Source organism: Neovison vison, chromosome X (assembly GCF_020171115.1).
Source record: "Neovison vison isolate M4711 chromosome X, ASM_NN_V1, whole genome shotgun sequence".
Classification (NCBI taxonomy): domain Eukaryota; kingdom Metazoa; phylum Chordata; class Mammalia; order Carnivora; family Mustelidae; genus Neogale; species Neogale vison.
In genome coordinates, this window is record NC_058105.1 from 36,981,908 (window position 1) to 37,009,121 (window position 27,214).

Here is a 27,214-nt window from a genome sequence, read left to right on the forward strand (position 1 = left end):
ATGAAAAATTCCAATGTGACTAGTCTGAATTGAGGTGTGTTATAAGTGTAAAATATATATTGCATGTTGAATATATTACATGAAAAAAACTGTAAAATAGTTCCTTGGTGAAAGGCATTTCCTTTTATGTTGTGTATATGCTGAAATGATAATATTTTGAATACATTTGGCTAAGTAAAATGTCATTAAAATTTCATCTATTTCTTTTTTTTTTTCTATGTGGTTACTAGAAAATTTAAAGTTACATATATGGCTTTAAGGACATTCATTTCTATTGGAAAGCACTATTATGGATTTTTTTTATTTTTTGGTGTGTGTTTATGTATTGGTTTTTGGTTGATGCCTTTGGGTATACCGGCTCAAACTAATCCTAAAAAGGAATTTTCATTTCTTGAGGACAAAACTCCTAAGTTAAATGCAGGGAGCCTAATAATAGACTGTAACATCAAAGGACCTCAGCCTATGGTTGAAATTCAACTCGGGTCTTCTACAATCATGTATAAATTAATGGTAGAGCTATAAGATGCAATCATATATCTGATCAGAGATGGCAAGATTTATCTACTGTGCAAAGGAAGACAACTTAGAATTTATAAGAAAGTATTTGAAAGAATATCTGCTTGCCCTGATACACATACTGAGTGGCTTATAGACTGAAATTTATATGCTTAGTTGATATTGGTTTTCTTATTTATACACCTGTATTTAGTCCTAATTTGTCCAAAAGAGCTAAGCTATTATGTTGTACTATAGCTGTGTGGAAAGTGACATGTGTTAATGACATTAAATTGCCAGGAAAAAAAATCAGTTTCTTTTTGTAAAAGACTAATTCTTCAAGGCACTTCAGTGGGGAAACTTAGAAATTGTTTCTAGTTTATTGGTGTTTGCTTTGAGATTATTTTGTTTCAGAAAGTTCTGCTCTACCTTACGCCAGCTGGGATCAAGAATGCACCCAATCATTGTTCACTGGCAGAAGGGTAGAACTGCATATAAACGGACTACTTGTTATATGGCAAATGAAGCTATCTAATCTATCAGGCAATATGAACTATGGTTAGGAGCAGTAAGCTTTCCATGAGCCTATGAAAATATCTAAAGTCAGAAATAAGTCATTACCTCCAAAATGTAACAAAAAACTATTAAAATCTAAAGTAATTAATGTCTAATGACATGTCTATGAAGTATATATGTCAACTTCACGTAGTGACTTCAATTTAGTAGTTACAGACATTTCACTGCATTAAAAACCAAACTGTAGATTAGATTGTCTTTAGAAACCACTGCTGAGTAGTCATAATGACTTCCAATAAATGATACCTAACCAAAAATTCAGTGTTACTTGTAATCACATAATTTCAAAATCAATATTTTAAAAATATCACTTTAAAGAGTTTACAGCAAAAAAAAATTATCTGGGGCAGAGGTGCCCTTTAATATATTTGATATAACACACCATGTAGTCTCCATAAATGAGAATGTATATACAGCCTACAAGGATCTAAAAATTGCCCTTTGCCAAATAAAATGGGCCTAGGTCTAGATTTCTCAGACTGGTACAAAGACTAAGCAGTACTACTGACCAAGAGGTAACCATGTACATCTCAATGGTGACTGTTTAACTAAAGAAGAGCTGTCTGCAAAATGTCACTGTTTCTTAACATTCATTACTAACCTCACTATTCCTGTTTCATATGGGGGACACTCCCCATCTCTGAGGACAGAAAAAGGACTGTTAGGAAACCTAAAGATTTTCACCTTCTGAAGGTATGTGGGGGAGGAAGAAGACCAATGTTTCTGTTTATCTGGCACCAGACACTATACTATTATGTTGGCTGGTTGGTTGGATAGAATGTTTGGCTTTCAGGGGACATTGTTTTTGTTTGTTTGTTTGTTTTTAGATTTTATTTATTTACTTGACATACAGAGAGAGAGAGAGAGAGAGAGCATGCACAAGCAGGGGGAGCGGCAGGCAGAGAGAGAGGGAGAAGCAGGCTTCCCCTGAGCAAAGAACCCAATGTGGGGCTCGTTCCAGGATCCCAGGATCATGACCTGAGCCAAAAGCAGACACTTAATCAACTGAGCAATGCAAGCGCCCCAGGGGACATTATGTTTTGCATGACAGATGGGCCAGGGAACATGAGCTGACCCAGAACATAACTAGAACACCAGGTGTTGGTCCTGAGGACTGAAATCAACATAATTTCCTGGCCCCACATTAAGTAAGAATAGGACCAGGCTTACTTACCCATCCCTGTGTAAAGAATACTGGGGCTGGGCCTACTTTCTTTTCCCTATGTTAAACAGCATCAGGTGAGAGCATATTTTCCTGTTCTTATGTTAAAAACTATGAGAACAAGCAAAACTAGCAGTTTCTTACTTCAAGAAATGCTTATTCTTGGAAGATAAGACTGAACCAACTGAAGCATTTTACTTAGTAAGAATAACAGCTTGCTCACCAAGACTCTTTTGAAGACTCTCACTTCACCAACCTAAAGCTATTTAATCACAAACACTGCACAATCCTAACCTGTACCTTGCCTTGTAAGACCTGCTTTAAAATTACATAGCCATGAGATGCCTGGGTGGCTCAGTGGGTTAAGCGTCAGGCTCTGGATTTATGCTCCGGTCATGATCTCAGGGAACTGAGACTGAGCCCCACATGGGGCCCATCAGGAAGTCTGCCTCTCTCTCTCTCTCCCTCTGCCCCTCTCCCCCTCAAACAAATAAATAAATGTTTAAAAATAAAATCAAGTTTACTTGGGTGGCTTAGTCAGTTTAGTGTCTGCCTTTAGCGCAGGTCATGATCCCAGGGTCTGGGTACTGAGTCCTATGTCAGGCTCCCTTTTTATCACAGTCTGCTTCTCCCTCTCTCTCTCTGCCTCCCTCTCTCATGTGTGTACTCTCACTCTCTATTAAATAAATAAAATCTTAAAATGAAATAAAATAAAATCATATAGCCATGCTCTAAAACCCTATAAATGTTCTTCCCTGACATCCCCTTTTTAATACACTGCAAAACTCTATAAAGGGAGGGCTCTTTCTTGCTGCTAGAGTTTAATAAACAGCTTGGCTTACTAACAGGTTTTGCTAGTAATCTTTTTGCAGGTCACAGGTATAATGTTGCTACGCTCTCCCTTCTAGGCTGAGAATAACTATGTCTGTCTAAACTTGAAAAAGAGGGGTGCCTGGGTGGTTCAGCCATTGAATGTCTGCCTTTGGCTCAGGTCATGATCCCAAGGTCCTGGGATCAAGTCCCACATCAGGCTTTTTGTTCTGCAGGAAGCCTACTTTTCCTTATCTCAATCCCCCTCTGTTCCCTCTCACTGTGTCTCTGTCAAATAAAAAAAAAAATACTTGAAAAAGAATGTCGATAGATATTCTGGTTTCTCTTCAGATGATAACTGGAGGGGAGGTGTGTGGGGTGTTGGGTGAAATAGGGGATGGGGATTCAGGAGGGCACTTGCTATGATGAGAGCCAGGTGTCTTATGGAAGTGTGGAAACCACATTGTACACTTGAAATTCATATTAATTACATTGTATGTTAACTAGCTGGAATTAAACCAGTGAGTAAAGAATGTTTTTGTCTTCCTGAAAATTTGTGATACTATTCTTGTGCCACATGGTGGGGCAAGGGAGGTGATTATTGACATAAGCAGGGTCCTGGAGTCTTTTAGAACTCTGAAGTGTTTGGCCGATCTCTCCAGAAGGATACAGGTAGGTATGCACTTTTCTATATAAAGTCTATTATATTCTCTTCTATTCTATTCCATTCCATATAAATTCACAGAGATCTTATGAAGCTAATCCCTATGGACTCTAAGTTATAAACCCTGCTCTAGACAATACCTCAGATAGAGGAACTGCCTTAGGAAACTCTTCTTTCTTTGAGCTTCCTTGTTAAAGGTCAAAGGAATTAGAAGTAAGGACTTTGGAGACTCCAGATCACACTAAGTGTGGTCTATGGGCCACTTCTGGTGCTTGCTTAAAATGCAGATTTCAGGGTTCCATTCCATTTTGACTTGCACCTTCTCCAGGCAGATCTGATACACACCGAAGTACAGGGACCACTAATCTAGATGAACAAAATAAACCAGTACTTCGAATTGAAAGCTCAGTCTGTGTCAACTGAACAAATCAGGCATGATGTTCTCGGGACAAGTCATGACATAGTCACAGTATTTCTCTGGGCACAAATCATGACATAGTTGCAGTATTGTTGCTATTTCACTCAAGATACTAGTCCAGGATTCTAAACCCATTTTTCCCCTCTCAATAGTCCAATACAAATATAAGATTTTAAAGTAGTCTTAAACTGAAGAGTAGGTCCCTGAACAGTATTTAGCATTTAATACACTCACATCAAAGAAGCTGCCATAAGTGAGTAGTAAAGCAGATGTCACAGGATTAAGGGAGGGACTGCTGAATTCAATATTAATGAGATAGTCAATCGTTTAAAATATTTAGTGACTACAACACTTCTTTTATGGTAATTCCCACCCAGGCTATTAGAGGATGCCAAAACTGGTGATCAGTTTAGGCTCTGTCGATAAGGGATTGTCCAATTCCATTAAATCAGATCTTAAAGAGTAGCCAGGTCTACTTGGGAGTGTTTCTAATGCAAGAAAGCCCAAAGACCATCAAGGCAATCTCCCCCTGGAATTATAAGGAGAGCACAGGGTGCTCTCAATTCCCCAATCCTAAGTAACTGAGTTCCACTGAAAGGATCCAACCTAAACTTAAGGGTCTAATCCAGTTCATTCAATCAATAGAAACCCAGCCTCAGTTACGTGGTTTAATTAGTATCTCCACCTGGGAGTCCTACCAGCTCTTCAGACCCCAAACTATCCAATAGGAAACTCAGCATGTGCTCATGGAAATTCATAACTCCCAAAAGATGGCATCTTTACCGTTCTGCCCACCCATGTATCATTTGAAGCCTATAATCACCTTTGACCTTGACCTTTCCTCCAACATCCAATTAATAACCTTGACATTTGAACCTCATCTCCATTCCTGCTGTCACCATCTCCATTAGGCCCTTGTTACCTATGGCCTGGATGCTTACGGGACTCCTCCAACTGATCTCCCCTTCATCCAGCCTCACCTTCCGCCCTTAATTCACTCTGGATGTTTGCTGTCAGGTAACTGTTCCCAAAATGTAAGCTTTCATTGCCTAATTCTCCTGTTCCAAAAAACTCCAAAAACTTCCCAATGTATACTGGAAAAGGCCAGATTTCTCCATCCCTCCCTTCCTTTCTTTCTTTTTAATTTCAAGTTTATGTAGTGAACATACAGTGCAATATTGGTTTCTGGAGTAGAATTTAGTGATTCATCACTTACAACACCCAGTGTTCATCATGACAAGTGCCCTCTTTACTACCCTTCACCCCTATAGCTCATCCCCCTCCCTCCCTCCCTCCATCAACCCTCGGTTTGTTTTCTACCATTGAGAGTCTCTTATGGTTGGTTTCCCTCTCTTCCTTTCCCTGCCCCCTTCCTATACATTCATCTCTTCTGTTTCTTAAATTCCACATATGAGTGACATCATATGTTTGTCTTTCTCTGACTGACTGACTTCACTTAGCATCACACACTCTAGCTCCATCCACATTGTTGCAAATAGGCCAGGTTTCTTGGAATACCATTTTAAGGTCCCCAATGATTTGGCTCCAACTTAATATTCAAGGCTTAATTTCTATGATTCTTTTTCTTGCATCTGTATTCATTCAAAACCACACCACTTTGTCCCCATGCTCTCCTCATTACTGTTCCCTTTCTGATGTTTTTCCTTTTGCTTAGAATGTCTTTCCCCATCTTTACAGATCCAATCCAGACCAGACCACCAGACCTTCACAATCTAGCTCAAATGCAGCCTTTTTTATGAAGCATTTTCCAACTCAACATTCAACAAATATGTACCAAGTACCTACAGAGCTTTAAGCCCTTTGAGACAATGGCCTACTTCCTTTTTCCTACTCAGCTGAAAATAATCTCTTTTCTCTGAGTTCTCATAGCAAATGGACATATTTTATGGCATGTAACATGGTCCATATTGTATTTTGTTTCTTGACATGCATACTTCTCTTCCCTTACCAGAATAAGCTCCAGATTTCCTAGTGCTTGTTAAGAGGGCACTTGATAAATATATGTGAAAAAAGTAAATATCCAGTTGTTTGATCTCCAAACAGTGAGAACATCATTTTTTTTCTGATTTGGTGGAATATTTTGATCATTATGTAGATGTAGTTTGAATTCCACAAGCAAAACCAGTAGAAGCAAGCTCAAAAGAAAGGGACAGTAATTCAGGAGATATAAACCATTGACAAAAATAAAAACCATTCTACTAACCATCCTAATAGGTTAGCATTTAGAATAACTGACATACCTACCTAAAAAAAAATACCAACTATTTATTTTCCAGAATACCCAGGTCATATTTATTATATAATAATGATATTAAGTAAATCAAGGGAGGAAAGGTAAGTTTGATCAAGGAAGACTGGCATTTTTGCTTTAGCTTATATTTAATAAACATATAGTATGCTCTAGGTAGTATACTAAATATTTTATATGCATTATCATATCACATTCAGTATTCATACAATAAGACTAAACACCTATGTCCAGAGACTTCATCTTTTCTTTTCTTTTTATGTTTAATTGTGGTAAAATATACATGACATAAAATTTACCATCTTAGCCATTTTTAAATGTACAGTTCAGTAGTGCTAAGTATATTCACATTGTTGTGCAAGCAATCTCCAGAACACTTTTCATCTTGCAAAAATCAAACTCAGTATACAGAGTACCCTGTATCTCCTAAGTAGAACCATACAGCATTTTCATGACTGGATTATTTCACTTGGCATAATGTCCTCAAGGTTCATTCATGTGGTAGCATGTTCAATGTGTCAGAATGTCTTTTTTTTTAAGTAGGCTCCATTCTCAGCAGAGAGTGCAAAATGAGGCTTGAACTTATGACCTGAGCTCAACACCTGAGACAAGATCAAGACCTGAGCCGATATCAAAAGTTGGACACCCAACTGACTGAGCCACCCAGGCACCCCAGATTGTCCTTCCTTTTTAAGGCTGAATAATATTCTATGGCACGGATATATCACCTTTATTAATCCATTCATCTGTTGATGGGCAAATGGGTTGCTCCCACCTTTCGTATATTGTGAATAATGCCACTATGAACATGGGTATACATATAAAAAATCTGTGTGAAAACCTGCTGTCAATTCTTTTGGGTATCAACCCAGAAGTGGGATTGCTGGATCACATGGCAATTCTATTTTTAATAGCCACACTATTTCATAGTCTTTACTCATTACCACTACCGATTTATTGCTATCACCCTTATTGCCCAGGGTGACATGAAGCAGGCCAGAATCAGTCCTCTATAAAAGGTTGATCATCCAGTACTCTTTGAAGAAACAGTTAGGAAACTCACTAATGTTATTTATTTCAAAATAAAACCATGTAAAGGTAAGCCTTGTCTAAGATAATTTTCTGTCTAATGCCTATGGGTATTCTTGCTGCTGTTCTATCACTTCTAAGCACTTTGAACTAGGTTACTTATTTTCTAGTCACTTCTCTGAGACTATCTATGTGAGCTTGGGCAAAGTCACCTCCCCCACTGCACCACAGTTTATTGGAACAGGTGATGCCCAGAGGTATAGCAGTATGACCTCAGTTGAGTTATTTCATGTCTCTGAACCTCATCTGTAAAATGCAGACAATGGTAAGACCTACCTAATCTGGTTGTCAAGAAAGGCTAAGTGAATGCAAAATGTTATCCTCCCAGTGCCTGGCACATTTTAAGTGCTGAGTCAAGAGAAGGCACTGTCATGACGATTATTATTTTCAAGATTGTTTGCATAAGAGAAATAGAAACATCTGTCTACATAAAGATTTATACATGCGTGTTCATAGTAGCTTTATCTACAACAGCCAAAGCCTGGCAATGCTCCAGAGAGGCTTCAGTGGGTAAATTGTGAAACAAACAGTGGTACAGCCATACTATGGAAGACTACTTGGAAATAAAAAGGAACAAACTACTGAGAACATGTGACTAGGATGAACTGTAAGAGCATTATGCTGAGCATTAAGCCAATCACCAGTGTCATATACTATATGATTCTGTGTTCATGAAATGTCCAGAAAGACAAATCCATAATACCAGACCAGTGACTGCCTGGGGCTAAGGAGGGAATGGGATGGGGAATGGGATGGGGAATAACCCATAAGCAGGCATAAGGGATCTTAGGAAGTGATGGAAATATTCTAAAACTGGATTAAGGCAATGGTAGGGCTGGTATACACATTTACCTAAACTCACCAAACTGTACACTTAAGAATGGGTGAATTTTATAGATCTAAATTACACCTTTAAAAGACTATTTAAAAAGAGAAGAGATATCTAAACTGAATCTGTGTGATGGTATTCTGTTGGACTGTCAGAAACACTGATCACTCCAAACCATTTTCAATTTTTCACTTACCGAGGGATGGGCTGCTATGTATCCATGTGCGCTTTTATCTGAAAAGTAAAGATAAGGAAGTCACCTTTATTTCAAGAAGCCTGCCTCCCTCACAGACCAGATTTAATAAAAAATTAACCTGCATGCCTTTGACCAGAAGGAAATTCTCCAGTTCGCTATTGCACAGATACTATGACAAATGACTTTGTTGTTCTGAAAATAGCTCACTCCATTGCCCCCTCACATGTCATTTTATAGACCTTAGTGCTGGCCTCTGGTGAATCTCATCTATATAGAGGACTATCGATATTATATACTACTTTCTTTAAAAAAAGATTTTATTTATTTGAGAGCGAGAGAAAGAGAGTGCAAACGTGTGCAAACAAGGGGAGGGGCAGAGGGAAAGGGAGAGAGAAGCCTCAAGCAGAGTCCCTACTGAGCACAGAGTTCAATGCAGGGCTCGATCCCAGGACCCTGAGATGGTGACCTGAGCTGAAATCAAGAGTTGGATGCTTAACCAAATGAGCCTGGAGATTACCTACTCCTGAGGTATGAATCTATGCATCTATATCCAGAATTTCTCCCCTATTTCCTCCCTCCCTTCTCTTCCGCCCTCCCTTCCACCCTGCCTTCCTTCCTTTCTCTTTCTCCTCCCCCACCTCCCCTCATCCCATTCCTTGTCCTCAACTCTAGAGCATCTCAGAATGTCTGGTGAGCTTCACTCAGCTCAGACAAATACTAGAATGAAGCATTTTTGGTTCTGGTAGCCTGTGGTTCTCTAGTGAACCTGGAGGACAGTTCTAGACTTCCTCACATTAATTAAGCACTGTTTGATGTGTCACTAGGATCTCTGAGGCCTATCATGTATGTGGAAGACTAAATATCATAAAACCTCTCCTTGCTGGCCTTTTTTCCTTTTCAGTGTTCTGCCCTGGAGAATAGCAGTTAAGCTATCTTCTCAGTTAAAAACGTCCCATGGAGCTTGTGAATTACTACATGCCTTAAGTTTGGGCTTTGACATGTGTTATGACCAAAGGAGACACTCCTCCCCTTCCAAGTGTCCCCTTGCACCATCCCTGAAGATATTTTAAGCCTGGCCTATGTTAAAACCACTGCTAAGAGGTAGGGGCTCTTTACAGCTGGACCACTAATGATAGGATTCTCTTCTTTTTTTAGATGTTAAATAATAAGTTGTTCTAGAGAGGCACCCTGGATTATCTTTCTCAAAACAAAAATATTGTTTGGCATATATTTTTCAGTTGCTTATAGTGCAAAGGTGAACCTTAAAGTTTCAAACAAAGGCTCAGTCTATGTGCTAGTAAATGAAGTCAAGATTTGGCAGGAACACAACCATTTCAATTTCTTATAAATAGCCGGATTTCTTTCTTTAAGCCTGATTTTGAAGTTGGATTAAAATAACCTGGCAACCACAAAATGAATGCTGTATCATCAGGGTCCAATTCAATGAATTGGAGGGAAAAATAAACTTTAGGAGACCATGGTTGGACCCATATGCCTCTTATCTCATGGACACATCACAAGGCCCGATCCTACGTGACTAAGGAAGTGTCTTCTTCATGCCAGTGCAGAGACCAACACTTGTGATTGCTGATTCAAAGTGACAACTGCTGCTTCACAGAGCAATTAATTCCCCCTACTCGAGTTCTAAAAATAGCCAAGTCATAAACTGCCTCACATCAACTTTACCTTCCAGCCTATCTTTCCATTTACTGTCACTGAAGTCATTTGGAGAAGGTACTAGAACTGACTTCAGATGCCCTACAGGCATTCTGGTCTAATCCTGAGGCTCTGAGATGAGAATTCCTTCTTCTCTCTTTGATACCTTGGAATCCTCTTACCTCCCGATGTAAAGCTCATGTATTTCTGGTTGTTGACCGTTTCTTTGGAATCGTAGAATTTGAGAACATCCAGGACGGCTTGTGGGTTCTTCTTCTGTTCCAGTTTTGTTATGTTGGAGGTTTGGAGTAACCGTGCCCACTGCTCAGGGATTCCCTGTGGACAACCAGAGGGAAAGAATGGCAGCTCAGAACATTCAGCAGCTGCATTTTCATGTTCCAGTAAAGTTCTTCACCAAGAAGCCCATGCTACCTGTAGGATTACACTTGGGAAACTGGAGTGACACTCTAGATTTAAAGTTAGTAACTTAATAATGCAATCATTCTCTTCTCTAATTAAAACACATAGGTAAAACTAGGATCCAACTTAAAAAGGGTGGGTGGGAGTATGACTGTGATAGAAAAAAAAAAGCGCATGAAAATCACCTCCATATTAATTCTGCTCATCCATGAAATGATGTTTACGGCTTAGCTTATTTTTTCTGGCGACTCAGGGCAGACATAGCAAGACTTCTCTAAATTTGTGCACAGTATAGTATAGTGCAGATCAATGGATTTTATATGACTAGAATCACATAAGCTCTTTCTGGGCATGTAGTAATCGGATGATCTTTCCGAATGGAAGAAAAGCCTCACCCTTGGGCAGTTTCCGCTTTGCGATTACAAAATGTAATTTTGGGGGGTGGGTGCTCTAGGGCTTTAATACAGAGGGGGACTGAGGGGAGGCAAAAATAGAATAGAGGAGGAGCAACAGCCAGGAGGTGCTAAATAGTTTCTCCTCACCTCCCTCCATCCCCTCCTCCCCACTTTGCTCATTGGCCACATAGAACCTGGGGACTGTGACACCCGTGGCAAAGCCTTGCGAGAATTGGCAATACTCTAAAGGATTTAGAGCAGAGAGGAGGGAGCGTTTGGAACTCGAACCTGGGACAATTGCACCAATTACGCCGAAAGATTAGCTTCGCGTTGAGCGTTGAGCCTTCTTTCCTACACGTTCAGCCTACGGATGCCCCCATTTTGTAATTGTCCAGCCTCCAAGGGCAACTTGGAGTGAGAGACAGACACACTGTTCCTGGAGTGCATCTAGACACAATTTGCGTGGCCTTGCCCTCCGAAGTCTCGGCAAAACAATGTGTGACGTGGGCCTCCAGAGTTTGGGAATGACAACGAAAAAGTGAGATAAGCCAAGCAACAACTCTACTGCACACACATGAACCTGCTGCGCAGTGCTATGACATCTCAAAGAAGCACTTTGATGCAAGCTTCTTTTGGGCCTGTGACGCACCTCTGGGAGCTTCCCTGGGCACATCTGTGAGCCATAGAGATCTGGCTGTAATGGACGTAAATAAAGAAAGAAAAGAAAGTTAAAACAGAATGTGGGACAACTTAGAAGGTGGGAGGAGATGAAACCAATGGGTCTGAATGGGGGGGGTCATCCCTTCTCAAATGGGGCGGTTATGAAAATCGAGAGGTCTTAACTCCATCAGGGGCAGGACAGGTTAGGGCAACAGATTGCAGGAAACAGAGGGGGAGAAAAAAAGACTACGTTCTCAAGTTGGGACGCATAATTCCACTTGGGGCCAGGTGTTTCCTCCATAAATATACAATAGTAAGAATTACAGTTAAAGGACTGGAGAAATTACCAGAAGGCAGAAACATGACTTTGGAGGGAAGAAGGATGGCATCATGAAAAGCTTTGGCGATAATTTGTAAGTCTGTGTTTACGACTGGGTGATCACAGGTAGCCAATGGCCATGTGATGAACTTACAAATTTCAGTTCCCAATTCTGGGTAACAATTTCCAGTTTCACAGTGACAGTGTCTGTGTGGCTAAAATGGACAGGATGGCGACACAGGGATGCTAAATTTCACTGCATTCTCATTGATGCGATTCTTCTGCAAGATGCAGTGAGAAAGTCATGACTGGTTTAGGGAAAACTAGATTAAGGATTTCCCACATAGTCAGATTCTACCTTTGAGTTTCTTTAGACCAGGGGAAAAAGGGAAACCATTTCATTTCAAAACATATATGAACAATTTCCATTTTAGTGCTACAGTTCTGAAGTCCTGGCTTCCCACAAAATGAGTTTAGATATAAGGTAATGACTTTGTCTAAATTAAGAGATTGTCTCCAAAGCTACAGAAACATGCTTCGACCCAACTGGTTTGATTTGGGATACAGGTCTTTGATTCCTGGTATTTGGGGTTACTCCAAGCACAGTGAAACGACACTTTGACATGCATTAATCACGCAATTCGATGCTAAAGCCTTAAGCCACATATTTGAATTCAGGAGCCCATGCATGATCCCAGTTCTGATTCTAAGTGCAATTAATAGCATTTGGTTAATACTGTCATGGCCAAAGGAGTTATTAAGTGTTACAAAACCAGGTATGCATTGCACATAACCACTAGGGCAGACATCACTGGCATGACCATTACCGTAATTATCAGAATATTCTCAGTTATAATACATTCTGATGGCACTTCCAAACTTTTGTGATAAATCAATGTCTCGTGATCACTAGACAGCAGGGAAACATGCTGTCAATTGCAGAAGATCCTTCAGACAACTATACTTACCCCATGACTACCCTGCTGACATCATTTCTTGTTTCTTTGAGAAGTTGAGATAAACTAGTCGATCAATGAGACCTTACACTTAAATTTGAATGTATGCCTCAAAGGCACATCATCAGAAAGCCATCTCATTACTCCAGATTGAGGAACAAATCCCAAAAGTTAAGACAGCTAATGGAGACCTAGAAGTATGAGCATCAGAAGCAGGAGCACATTTCAATGCCTGACCACGTGTACAAAAACAACCAGATGTACAACAAGCTGGGGATTGTCTGGTGTAGCCCAGGAAAATGGCAGCATGATACAACAGGCCAAGCATTTATCTTATAAGAAATGATCATGTATATCACTCATACCATTTTTCCCTCTGATTCACTGGAAGCGACCGTCACAGGTCTAGAGGTCTGGAAGGGGGAGTTCTGAAGTATTTGGGACAAAAATGGCAATATAAAGGGTAAGGACTTTTCATAGTTTAATAACCCAAATCTCACCTCCCAACCGAATTTGAATCTCAAGGTCCCAGCGTATAACCAGGTGTACAAGGTTATATGGACCAACTAGCCATAGGACAATCAGCAAGGGGCACACCAAATCGGCATCCAAGCATTCATAATGACAGACCCTTGGAAGACAACTGAACAAGACAGTTCAACAAATTGCTCAAAATTCAACCTAAGCAACAACAATAATCAAATTTGGCAATATGCCCCCCACCACACGTGCCTGTGCACATACGCAAGCACACGTGCAATACATTAGTAATACTGTGGCAAATAGGGCCCAATTTTAAATGCTACCACCAAAATGATTTTAAAAGCTTATTATCATTGGGCAGTTTTTAAAGTTGGTAAACGTAAATGATAGGTGAAAAGAATTAAAAAGGACAGAATTTGGTGTCTTTAAATACAATGTGTGGACAAATAGTTTCAAAAGACCACAAGAGGACAATAAATGCATCAGATTTCCAAATTTAGCCCATTGACTGTCCATATCTTCAAAGGATTTCCAACAACTGCTTGCATCCAAACAGGTGTTTTATTTTAAATTGGGTGCTGGGGAGGTGGTGGGGGGTGGGCAGGTGTTGGTTTGGTTGGGTTCAGTTGTATCAATCTGTTGGCCAAAATTGAAAAGAGTACCTGTCGTATACCCCACCCCCAGCCCTCTCTGGTGGGTTCTTTGGGTTCTAACCAATGGCCAAGTGATAATGCAGTCAGCCAAATGATGGTGATTCACTTTTTTTCATTTCCATTCAGAACCCCAAAAGAACAAAGAAAGTGCTCAAGATAGATGGTAGCATAAGATGTCAAGCAAGTTGGAAAGTGCAGAAAAAATTTAAAAAGCAAATTAGAAAGGAACCAGAATGTCACATGAGAATAGCGGAGGAGAAAGCTTTCACATCAGACCATAAAAAGGAAGAAAAAAAAACATGGCATAAAACATAAGAAAAGTTAATGCAGAAGAAAAGCACACAGAAAACAAAACAGGTCAAAACTGGAAGCATAACATTCTTAAAATAAAAAGAGGGAACAGTTATTAGACCACATTTATAAAGTTGAAGTGCTTTGACTATTTCAAATGTCAAAAAAGTTGTAGTATTTTTGTTTAGATTACAAAAATCATTATTATTGTTTTTGGGGGGTGGTGACAGTGGAAATGGTATGGTGACAGCAGTCAAGGCCATTTGAATAATGTCTCTGACTCCAGGGATGAAATTGGTTAAATCCTACCAGTGTCTCAACTTTATCAACATCAGTATTTCTTTACGTTCTCTTCTACTTTGTATTGAGAGTACAGAAATAATCAGCTCATGTCACTTTGCAAGGCCAAGTGATGTTTACTCCATTTTGATTTTATTCTCATATTGTATACTTCTGGAATTGGGAAAAAAAGAGGGGGGGGCAATTTGGCTGTCAATTCAGAGACATGGTTTGCTTCTCCAAATCCAGTTAATTTTTCCCCCACCCCTTTTTGGTTCACTCAGTCATATAAGTTTACTTATTAACCATCAAGTTATGAAACAGAAAATTTAATTATTTAACCTTTAAAATTATTGGTTTTAGAACCCAAGATTCAGTGGTGATGATATCATAAAAGATTTTGTTTTCTGAATGCATTCAAAAGTACTCATTATCTCAGAATGTACATTTTTATTGAGATCCTTACTAGTACAGAAAAAGGTAGTTGATCTTCCTGGGGACATATTTCTAGCCACATACATCTTTTCCTTCATTCATCTAAAAACAAAGATACCAGATCTTGGAGAAAAAAAAAGTACAAAATGACAGATCTTGTGTTATTTGAACACTACAAATATCCAAAGAAAGGCTGAGTCTATAGCTCTGGTCTTTCTGGAGAATTTGTATTGGTATTTATTGTGGATAGCATATATTTAAAGCACATAACCACTAAAGCACACAAGATTATTCATAAATATTCTTCCTGAAACATGGGGTTTGTTGTTTTGAAGGCCTTTGAAATATACCTGTTAATAAGCCTAAAAATAAGCCATGTTCTTGAAACCAAAAGGAAGACCAGGTCAGTTGTACAGAGATTTTTGGTTAGTGTGGTTAGCTTATCTGAGTAATCCAGGTTCTAATGTCAAGCCTGAATTATTCAGATGGACTGTCTTCACTGTTCAAGTTAAATCAGTTGATTCTCTGATTCACTTCAAACAATAAAGAACAGACTCAAAAGAGTCTCTACCAGGACTATGTCTCCTGTGCCATAGAAAATTCACATTTCCAATCACATTGAAGATTAACTGCGATTAGACATTTTTACGATGGATAAAATAATTTTTCCCAATACTCTTGCCACTCTCTAGTTCCAATGGGGATTGGCTTGGTATAGTCCATCTTCCTTGAAATCATCCAAAGCATCAAGCCTGACATTCTGGGACATGGGCAGGCTTTCTTGAAACCTATTTTCACAAAGGAATTTTTTCATGGCTTGCAAAACAATAAGGAGCTTACTTACAGTGAACTCCCCGGTGACAGCGTCAAACCCCACATGAATCGTATGTTCAAAGTCTGAAGGAAGAGAGATCTCTGGGCGTTCTTTCTCCTTCTTCTTATTGGCTAAAGGCAAAATGTTAACAGGTATTTATTGGGGACATAGTTTTGTCATCTCTAAGTTGTACAATTAGGTTCATCAAAAACAACTACAAGGCTGAAGGACAACTGAATCCAACACAGGCTTAATAGGATTTAGCTCCAGAAATTATAATTTCATCTGCAGAAGTAGCTGAGAGTTTGACAAAAAGTATTACATCCAGATGATTTACAAATTCCCCAAATCCAGTTCCAACAAAACTTGCAGTCACATTGATTTATGTCCTTTACCAGCCTAAAAATGTAACCAACAGATATCTAGGTATATTGTGGTCAACTGGCTTTGTTGGATTGAATAGGACTTACTAAAGAAGCAATTCATTATGATCAGGTCAAGCTACGTCTTACTATTAGAAAAAAAAAGAACACAAAAGTGCTAAAACTGTCTATAAAAGCATTAATGAATTGTTTCCATGTTAACCATAGCGAAATAGAACTTATTTAATTTATGTTTACATTATGAAGCATATTTTAATACACTCTTTGTCTTCTTTCAGTGAGAACACTACTGCAAACCATTAATGTTACACATCTTTATCATTAAAAATGTTTGCAATCATTTACTCCCCAGAACTTTGCTAGTAAGAAAATATAAATGGCTGCTTTTTACTGAATTAATTTTACTTAGTTCTTAGTAACCTCAAATCAATGCCTTGGCTCAGTCATTCCAGTTTGTAGCTATTTCTCCATATTCCTAATTTTTTTTGTCATATTAGCCATTCAAAATCATTGTCCTCAAGTAGCGGATTTTTCATAGTGACACAACTATGAAGAAACACGTCCACAGTTAATATGTCAAAACCTTTAAAGATATTATCACTGGAGAAATTAAGTTGGGAACTGTAATGAAATTAGTTTATCTTGGAATAGATTCCATAAGGAAGTTGCCGTGGAAATGTAAAATGGCATTAGGTAGGTTCTATAATAGCCACATAAGCACATCAGAGCACGTATCTCTGATTGGGGTGCATTTTACACTCAAAAGATAATAAAAATACTCACCCTCCTAATAATGGGAAAGTCAGCATGATTTGCCCAACTGAAACCAGTCAACCTCAGAATTGCCAGGGTGGCCAACTTAGAACACTCTGGTTCAAATAGATGTTTCCTTGGCCTGAATTTTAGACAACATTCAATTAACCACACACGGATTACTGGTTTTATGGGTTACCCAGGATAAATTTTCAATTCAAAACCTTTCACATTCAAATGTCATTCTCATTGTTTCTTTTCTCTTTCTACCCTCTTTCACTACTCCCTATCTCCAGCCAGAGGACAGAGAGATGGTGCAGAAATACAGACATTCAAGGAGTAAGAAGATTAAGATACAGGATTAGGGACGAAAGATTGGAGGCGGGGGTGGGGGGTGGGGAAACAAGGGTCACTCAAAGCCTTTGTCTGGCCACAGAACACATTAGGACTCATTTTGAAAAGTATATATGTGCCATTCAACTTGACTTCAGCTTGGATGCTGTGTTTACAGCAAGTCTGCTTTATTGAATATGAAGCTTCAACCTTTTTATGTGGGTACCTACTTCTGCTGTGTGTTTTGGTCCCATAGCTACCATTCATACTTGCTTGGCCACCAGGCCATTATCCTAGCCACCCCTCTGATTGTGTCCTTGTTTTTCCTCTTTCCTGCTCTCCCATCCATGTTGGGTGTAGCTGACTATCTCTCTTTTTACTTCCTTCACAGTGTGGTCTGATTCTCCTCCTCCATCGGTGACCATTCTTTATTTGATTGGCACTGCTTCCCCTTCTGCCTTGTCTAATGCAGTCTTTGGCCTTTAACAGTCCTTTCTTTGCACTCGTCCCTCTTGGATGGTATCTGATGCCAGAAACTAACCCATACTGGGTAACTTCCTGATCCGTGGTTGGCTAGGGATGATCTGGGTATTGTGTGACCAAATGGTTTACACAATTCAAGAGAAATGCTCCCTTTAAGGAAAAACACACTACAAAGACTTCCAGGGTCCCTCCTAGGGCCTTGGAAGAGTCCCAAGCCAGTGAGGAACTCTAAAGAAGTGTTATTCGCTTCATAGTTAATCTACTCCTAGTGACAGGTGACTCTCTCGGGGTCAAAGACTGCTCTGAAAATCTGAAGAAGGCTGTGGAACTTCTGCCCATAATTACACTGTACACATCTAAACAATTTTGCATATAATTTCAAAGGTTTTAAACTCCCCCGACTCTAGGTTGAGAACCCATAGCTCAATCTATGTCTCCAATCACTGTATCAACTTGCATTCATGACCTCTCTTGCTAGCAGTCTCTCCTTACTTTCCGTTAGTATTGGCCGAATGTTTGAGGACTATTGACTTAGCCCTGACCACCTCACTTGGGCTGAGCTATATGAATTGGCCTTGTGGAGTCTCTCTAGAAGGCTACCCAGTTGCCAGTCCCTCACCAGCCTGATCATGCCCTTCCCTTCACTCAGGGCTAAGCCTAACAAAGGCAGGAAGCCCAAACTTGCTCTTCCTCCAAGTCCATGTTCTCTCAGTGAAATGACACCACTAACCACCCAGATCAGAAAGGATTCAGGCTTTAGACACCAACTCTTTTGGGAGGCCCTGAGCAATGAAAAGATTATGAAACCCCACTCCAATATGTAATTCAAATAAAAACAATAGTAAAGCATAAAAAGTTTAAAAAGTTCTGCTACTCCTATGGTGATGAAGTCTTTCTAAAAACTATAGATACAGACTAAAAATGTGGCCAGGTTTTGGGAGCCCCTGATTTGTGGGGCCTGAAGCCCCTGCTTACTCTTGTTACTGGGTAATTCAGCACTGGCCCAACTTCCCAAGCCATAAATTTGGCAGCTTCTTTGATTGCCACTGTATTTCTACCTTAATTGGTCACCAAATTCTAGTGTATCTCCCACACTCATCTTGAATCTATGTTCTTCCTTTCTTCCCCACAAACCATCACCTTAATCTAAGGTACCGCTATTTCTCACCTAGTCTTATTGCCTCCAATCTTGCCTCCTGCTCTTCATTACTTTGTAATGAAAACAAATCTGACCACATCCCTGTCATTAAGATCCTTAAATGCCACCCATTGCCCATATGGTAGAAGTTCATGCTCATTAACATGCTACCCAGGGGCCTGCACAATCTGCCCCAAGCTTACCTCTCTGTGGTCTATTCTTGCCATAACCCCCACTGTCCCATACCCACATCATGCTCCCTAAATGGCTAGATTTTTCTCTTACTGCCAAGACTTTCATGCTAGGCCAAGTCCTGTCAACTCTTCTATCTTACCAAGATCCCTCACCCCACACTTTGAATGGATAACTCCCATTAGTCCTTATTCTTGAAGACTCACTCACTCTTGGGCTTCCTCTTCTTTGGGAAGTCTTGTTCTGTCTTCCCTTTGCAGATGAAGTTAAATGCCCTTCTCTTCAGGCTTCCATAGAACTGTCCAGTGCGTACTCAGATCTTGGCATGGATCAATACTGGATTGTTATTTCTTCTTTATATACCTGTCTCTCTAGATAAAATTGGAGATACTTGACAGAAAAGACTATATCTTATTCATTCTCGCATCCCTTAGCACCTGGCTTATGTCTGCGCACTTAATGATTTTAATTTAGGGAACAGTCACCATGTGCAAAAAGTGCTTCCAGGGTCATCTCATTTAATTTCCATCACAATCTCATTAGGTAAACCTTATTATTATTGTACTATTGTTCTGTAGATGAGGAAAGTGCGAGTAAGGTTCAACCACATACCCAGGGTTATAGAGCTAGCAGGTGTCAGAGCCAGAATTTGAACCTAGGTCCCAACCATATCTACAGAGCCCATGTTCTTAACAGCTACACCATTTATTATTCAGTATCACTTAAAAAAAAACAACATTTTTGAGTCCTAGTCTTCAGTAAATATGATTGAATGTGCTTAGATGAGAATTTTTTGTCTCTTTTCTTTTACACTAAAATGTCTGTCTGTATATCCCTCCAGAAAATTCTACTGCGTATTGGTTATTTACATTAAGATACAGTCTAACCTGAATCTTGGCCCGGTAAGACTCAGCCTGATCAGCTCCGGGATGATGTCTGCAGAGAGCAGAAGCCCAAATGAGTACCACTTTCTAAGTGTATCATCCATACCCTACTGGAACATAGAACTAAGGCCACAGGTTGCCAACTAGACTACAATCTACAAAGTGTTTGGCCTTGGGACCCTCTGGGTGTGCATGAGTTCTGGCTATAACTCCAGGGGCCAGTGAACCTCCAGAGAGTCACTCATCTTGACACCTTTCTCCATCTCACTTACATGTTAAAGAAAGAAAAGCCTCCTAGTCATCCATCATCTCCTCTACGCCCTACCCCAATCAATGTCCTGTATTTTCCCCAGTACCTACTACAGCTTATTCCATTACCAATTCCCTAAACCTTCAACCTCTTCATTAAATGCTCTCTTCACTTCTTGCCTCAGGTTTCAAACTGCACTGTGCATCACTCTCATTGGGAAAATTTAGAGAGAGGGAGGTGTCCGAACCTCACCCCGAGAGATTCAGATTCAGTTAGTCTGGGGCAGAGCCCAGCACCTTTAATTTGTAAAGCTCTTCAGCTTTCTCCATTAAGCAACTGGGGTGGAGAAGAACTTCCAATTCTACTCTCTAAGGAGGGTATCACTTCCTCAGATAATCCTGATGGACACTGCTCATTCTTCCTCACCCCAAGTTCTTAGGTGTGGAGGAATGAGGCAGGGCAGCATTTCCCCTTTTATTTCAAAGCTGTTGATCTGAGATCAGTACTTCTGCACTTGCCTACAAAAGCCCCTTCTTTGAGGTTACTGCCATTCAGTGCTCTTGGCCAAGTCCCCTTATCCATTGAGGACTCAGGCTCCTGGTCTTCCTTCCTACCCTCAGTGCTGCCATCACTCTGTGAAATGTGATATATATATATATATAAATGGACATCTTTTCCACACCCTTTCCTTTTAACTCCTTGACCTCCCTCAACACTAACCAATTTCAGCTCCCTTCTAGTTCAATCTGCTCCTATGGCCACCAGTATCTTAGTGGTTGTCAACCAGGGCCACTCATTAGAATAATCTGTAGAGTTCTATAAAAGACCAATGCCCAGGGCCCACCCAGAAGTTACTATAGCAGGATTTGTGGGGGTGAGACCTGGACAAATGATTTTCTAAGCTCCACAGATCGTGTGCAGAGTGGAGGATGACAGGTACCCCAGGGCTTTTCATTATCCAGAATGATCATTTCTTTGAAATATTAAACCCCATTTATCCCAGCCTCCCAAAATGCTAGCTCTCTTTCCAGCCCTTAATCTTTTTTTTAATTGTTCTTTGGTCTCAACAAAAATACTAGTCCCTGGATCCCTCCATTCTTGCCAAGTTTCCAGCTTCCTTATGGCCTAGACTCTTTGGTGCATCATTTAAATTACTCTTAAACCACTGGTCTGGAAGCAATGCCACTCTCTGACTTACTCTTGCCATTCTCCTGCAAAAATCTATTCTAATAGAATGGCACCATGAAACCTCCAGTTCTAGACTGAGGCTGACAAGCTATTTAGAGGGGAAAAAAAAATCACACAGCTACGTAGATTGGCTCATACTATAAAAGTCAGAGACCATAGTTGGGTCATCAGTGTGCTTGACAATATTCTTCTTGTTTGTTGCCAACTTCCTTTCCCACTTCTTTTACTGAATTTTCAAGAACTTTCCCACTTTTGCACAAGCTTCTGCTTCACCCTCTCCTCCTTGACTTTCTGCATACGAAATTCCTTCACTTCACTGAGAAAAATGGAGGCCATCAGTTTGGAACTCCTTCGGCATGGCTTTCTGTCCCACTCCAATGGCATTTTTCTCCATCAGTAATTCTCGTATCTCACCGGAAGCAGTGTCCACACCCCCTCTGCCTGAGGTTTCTCTCTCCACTGATGCTCCAGATACCAGTCCCTTTCATTTCTCCAGGGCTCTCACACCACCAACTATTTTGTGTATTTATTCTTGTATCTTCAATCTCTCCTTTCCTACTGACACTTCCTGTCTTGCTTGTGAGACCTGCTGAGATTCCTTTCATCCTTAAAAATTAAAACCCTCTGACACTTCACATATTTCTCTCCCTGCTATAGCTTCACCTTTCCTTCTGGAGCTTAAACTTCTTGAAAAGGCAACCCAGACTTCCTCAACCTTCACTTCTCAAACCAGTGCAATGAGTCCCTGAGGTCCTGAATGAATCTCCTACTTGAAAATGCCCACTTTGAGTCCTTAAAACTGTTGACCTTTCAGTCTAAACTGATATTGCTGACCCTGAACTTCATGAAATGAAATCCTTCCTGCCTTCTTTCACACAGTCCTTTCCTAGAGCCTGTTGCTGAATTTCTGGGTCTTCTGTTGACTCTTTAAACAGTATTTCCCAGGAGCTGTCTTAGGTCCTCATCTCTTCTTAGCAATACACCTCTCCCTTTGGCCACCTCACCTACTTGTATGGTTCCACTTCCCAGCTACATTAGTGGTTTACCAGATGGATGTCCAGTCTGACCTCTCTGCTCTACCCTGACCCCATGGAGTTGCATTCTGAACACCTCTATTTTGATATTTTCAAAAGTAAATGAATTTTTCACTGCCTTCTCCCACATAAAACAAGAAATGACAAATCATCCCATGTTCCCTATCTCACCCTTCTCTTCTCATCATCCTCTTAGTTGCCTAGCTCTGCTAATGCTTTCTCATAAATATTCCCTCTGTGTTGTCCTCTTCTGTTCTGATACTGGCCGTTAGGCCAGGCCACTGTCATTTCTCAGCCACATAACTCCATTTGTCTCCTTCCTTTTGCCCACCCCCCAGCCCCCGCCCCCATAGTTTACTCTTCTCCTGTGGCTGGAGTGATATTCTGAAACACAAATCTGATAATGTTCTGCATCAGTGCTTCCCCAATGCCTTCAAAATCAAATTCAAAGCCCTCAGTTTGGCATATATAAGCCCTCCAGGATCCTCTCCCCAATTACTTCCATGGCTCCATCTCCCACCCCCCTCGCTAACTCATGCTCTATGCACTAGCTATTCGAACTACTTGTAGTTGTATTCATAGAACTCCAGCTAATAATGTGTCATGCCTACAGCCTTCACAATGCTGCTCCTTCTATCTGGAATGCCACCCATCCCTGACATGGCTAGCTCTCTTTTTTAAGACTCACCTCAGTTCAGTGTTCACTTCGTCCAGGAAGACTTTCCTAACTTCCCCTCAGTCTTGAATAGTTGCCTCTCCTCAGTGCCCAGTTCTGTACCACACTTACCACAGTGGACAAATGGACAATTTGTCCATTGATGACTGACTTGTCCGTGTCCCTCACTAGGCCGTCAGTTCCTTAAAGGTAGGAACTGGGACTTAGCTACCTCTGTATCCCAAAATCTATCTAACACAGTACCCCATTCAACAAATACTTGATGAATAAGCACATGAATAAATGAATGAATGGATGAATGACCTTCATTACATGAAATGAGACCTTATAAGATGGAGACAAGTCATGCCTATGTACCTTTATGTGTTCATGGGTGAGACTAGGATTCAGGTTCCCTATAAAGGCTGTGAGGTGGGAGGGTATGTTTTAAAGTACTTGTTACAGTTGAAGATGTTGGTGGCAGCAGTGGGGCTGTTCTTCTTCAATGGCAGGGATGAGTCCAAACTCATTCAGACATACCTCTTGCCAGGTACCACTCTGGGGCCAAAAGCATATATTGGCAACAAAGTTGGACAGGGTACAAGGTACAGCAAAAGTGACCAATTCTCCCCCACATGGAATTCCTGGATGATGATGCTATGCTTGCCTTCTGAAAGCATTCTAGAAAATGGTCACCTGGATCTTCCTCATTGTAGGAATTCCACTCATCTTCCCCTATAGTTCCTGGAAGTTTTGTTGGGCTTTCTCATTGGATAATGTCATATGGTTAAATCCAGAATTCTATTGTAGAGCACTTTTTAGCTCCTTGAAAATAGAGCATGTAGGAGAAGAAAGGCAATGGCAGTGAACAGACATAGGAAAATGTTTTCCTACATAAACGGAGCCTAAAGGCACAGAAAAATAATCATTTCTTTGAAAGCATGAGGTTATGGCATGGGGCATAGGAAAAATAAGTGACATTTAAAGCCAAGTTAATAGAGAAAGCTAAAAGCAAAATATGATGTAGAAAGCAGAAATAATTTTTCCAAAGAAACACACACACACACACACACACTCAGGCTGGCTAGTTCCAAGCAGAAAGCAATTCACAACTGTGGCTCTAAAAGAAACAGTTCTGTCTTGCTACTGTCCCACTTTTCTTTCCTTTGACAGTGTACACAGCCTTGTGGATCAGTGTAGTGACAGACTGTGCTAGGTCACTCATTAGGAACTGAAGTAATATTCTAGACTTGCAATCTGACTGGGGAAGCACACTTAGGAAATAAAAAATAGTGATCAATACTACCAGACCAAAGACAATCAGGTGGTAGGTTGAAAAGAACAGAGTGTAAATGACGTAGTATATGAAAAGGGGACAGAAGGCTGCGGTGAGAGCTCTCCAGAAGAGGTAGGACTTGAGAGATGGTCTTTATAAATGGCTAGGCACAGGTCATGATCTCATCCATCCTGGGATGGAGCCCCACATTGCATTGGGCTCCCTGCTCAGTGTGGAGTCTGCTTCTCCCTCTCCTCTGCCCCCGCTCATATTCTCTCTCTCTCTCTCTCTCTCTCAAATAAATAAAATCTTAAAAAAAATCGACAGGCAGGAAAGGGTAAGGCACCCTAAGTAGAAAAAAAACAGGAGAAGCAAAGCTTTTAACTAGGAACGTATACAGCATATTGATGAGGAGGTGGGATGACACACAGGTAAAGAGATAGGGTATAGCCTTGGAAAGTAAGAAGGAAGACGAAATTGGAGATGGTAATAAAGAATGTGCTAGAAAAGGTTTTTGAGCAGGTGGATGATATAATAGAGAAGGTACTTTCTAGAAGACAACTCAGGGAGCTATCTGCTGCTAGCAAGATACACAAGGCATGGTGGGGGCGGGCTTCCAAATGGTAGATTACTTCACACCGGCTGAGAAGGAAAATATACAGGGGGGATGGAATAGGGAGAACTTCTGTGTAACTACATCTGTTGATCTGTTGCCTCTAAGATCACCTACTAGGCATTTCCTATAAACTGTGTGTGTGTGTGTGTGTGTGTGTGTGTGAATTCTGCAACCAGACTGAAAGTTACAAATCTACAGGAGGGGAGAGGGAACCCTGTCTTCTGTGTACTATGCCCCATAACACTCAGCATGGAGCTAGGCACATAAAGAGCAGATACAAATCTTTTCTGAGCGAAGTATATCAGGGAACTATAAACAGTGCTCCAGGGAAGCCTCTATTCACATCCAATTCTGGTCCATCTCATTTTTAAACTGAGACAGATAGCAAGCTCGATCTGGGCTTCAAGTTAGCATGCAGCCTAGCTTTCTACTTACACATCTCTGTCCTGTGATGTTCCCTGAAATCCTTCGAGATAAAGGAGGCCTATCAAGATATGTTGCAAGGAGGCTTGTACTGAAGTTGCTAGGGTTGGAGCTCTCCCAGGAGGGACCCGCACCCTGCAACCCTCATCTGGACACTAGAAACCCACCTCCCTTCTCCCTGCTCAGGTGTAATCTGTACTCAAATGTTTCGTGTTCCTGAAAGCCAAACAGTTTGTGTAGATGTAAAAAACATTTCACAGCAGGGGCAGAGGGGATAGCTAAGTTAGAGATCTGTCATACCAGAATGCCTGTTTCTCATCTCAGTATTCCCAGCTTTCTGTGAAAGCCACGTTAGGAAGAAATGGAAGGATTTTTAAAGGGCCATCTACCTCCTGTAGGCAACAACTTCTACTTCTCCTAAGAGATTATCCTCAGTGACTTGGTCACTCTTTAGCTGGGTGATAGGCGTTTCCTGTGGTTCATTCATTTCTCCCATTCACTAAGAGGCTGCGAGTCAATGCCTCACAAAGATCATTTACAGAATGTTGCCCTTGTGTCCTTTAAGAATTAAAATGGCTTCGTGTCTACTTAACTACCAGGAAAGTACATTAGGTAGTGGAGTTGTTGGTTTTTTTTTTTTTTAATTCAAAACAAAACACAATAACTCCACTACCTAATGTTATGCTCCAGCCTTTGATGTGTGGGTCACAGAGTACACTGTGCCATATAATCACCCCCTCCCCCCGAGGGAAATGCTCTGAAGCCTTATACTTGGGTAAGAAGAAGTGTTCCCGAGCAGTTCTGGGTTATAAGTCCTCCTATGGCAACAGCAGCCTTGCACGTGGTGTCAAAGAGAGAAGAGAGCCAGAGGGACTGATTTCTACAAAGATGGTTCTCATCTCTGACGCTTCTGCTCTGTAAACAAATATGGTTTAGGGGGACAGGATGAGCAGGGATCCACGAGAATTTCTTATTCATTTCATGAAGTGTGAATTTTCCCTTACACAGGGGAGGGAATAATTCTCTAGCTTTCCTCTATTTTGGGCGGGGGTAGCATAGAAAGAACATCATTTGCAGGTCTTCAAATTTATTTTTCCCACTGGAAATACTTGAAGGTACTACATGGTGACTACACAGGAAAGTAAGACACAAAAATAGATTTGATTTTTGGTGCTAAGTATTTAAAGAAATTGACAGTGCAAGGTGGGTAAAAGATTTAAAAACAGGTTCTACGTCACAGATGTATTTTTGGCTTCAACCTAACATCTTGGGCAAAATATATACAGATTCCAAACAGAAAAGGAAATTGGTATTAATTTAATGAGGAAAAAGACCCAAATCCTTAAATATTGGATTATAAGTGAATCTGAGAGAAGGAATGAGAGGTGACTGTCATGTTCTATTTTCCTATGGTTCTTTCATAGTTTAACTGCAAAAGCATGAGTAATTTTTGAACAGAAAAAAAAAGATTTAAAAGCCTCCAGAATCACATTGGAATCAGGGAGAAATAATTAATAATTAACAATTTTTTTAACCAAGGCTATTGCCTTTTGCTAGCCAGTCAGACTCTTAGGAGTCACTTGTAAAGACAAAGGTAAGGCCCTGTTGTCACTGCAGCCTGAGAAAGGGGATGAGATTCACCTGGGTGTCACTTGCTTCTGTAAAAATTCCATTTTTGCATATGCTATGGGCTAAAACCCTATTTGCAAAACAAGTTAGATGGCCACCATTTTATGA

At 40.5% G+C, this 27,214-nt stretch overlaps 1 protein-coding gene across 9 annotated transcripts in view; it reads right to left on the reverse strand.

Annotated features, from left to right (window-relative positions):
- PAK3 (p21 (RAC1) activated kinase 3) overlaps window positions 1-27,214 on the reverse strand; it is a 247,440-nt gene that overhangs the window by 57,259 nt on the left and 162,967 nt on the right. For 5 of the 9 annotated variants that reach the window (XM_044235883.1, XM_044235881.1, XM_044235880.1 and 2 more), the window contains 5 exons: window positions 15,900-16,000; window positions 13,280-13,342; window positions 11,629-11,673; window positions 10,347-10,500; window positions 8,509-8,546 (listed from right to left, as the gene is read on the reverse strand). In XM_044235883.1, coding sequence (XP_044091818.1) covers window positions 8,509-8,546; window positions 10,347-10,500; window positions 11,629-11,673; window positions 13,280-13,342; window positions 15,900-16,000 — 401 coding nt within the window. The remainder of the gene's footprint in view (window positions 1-8,508; window positions 8,547-10,346; window positions 10,501-11,628; window positions 11,674-13,279; window positions 13,343-15,899; window positions 16,001-27,214) is intronic. The other 4 variants (XM_044235885.1, XM_044235884.1, XM_044235887.1 and 1 more) reach the window with 2 other exon arrangements.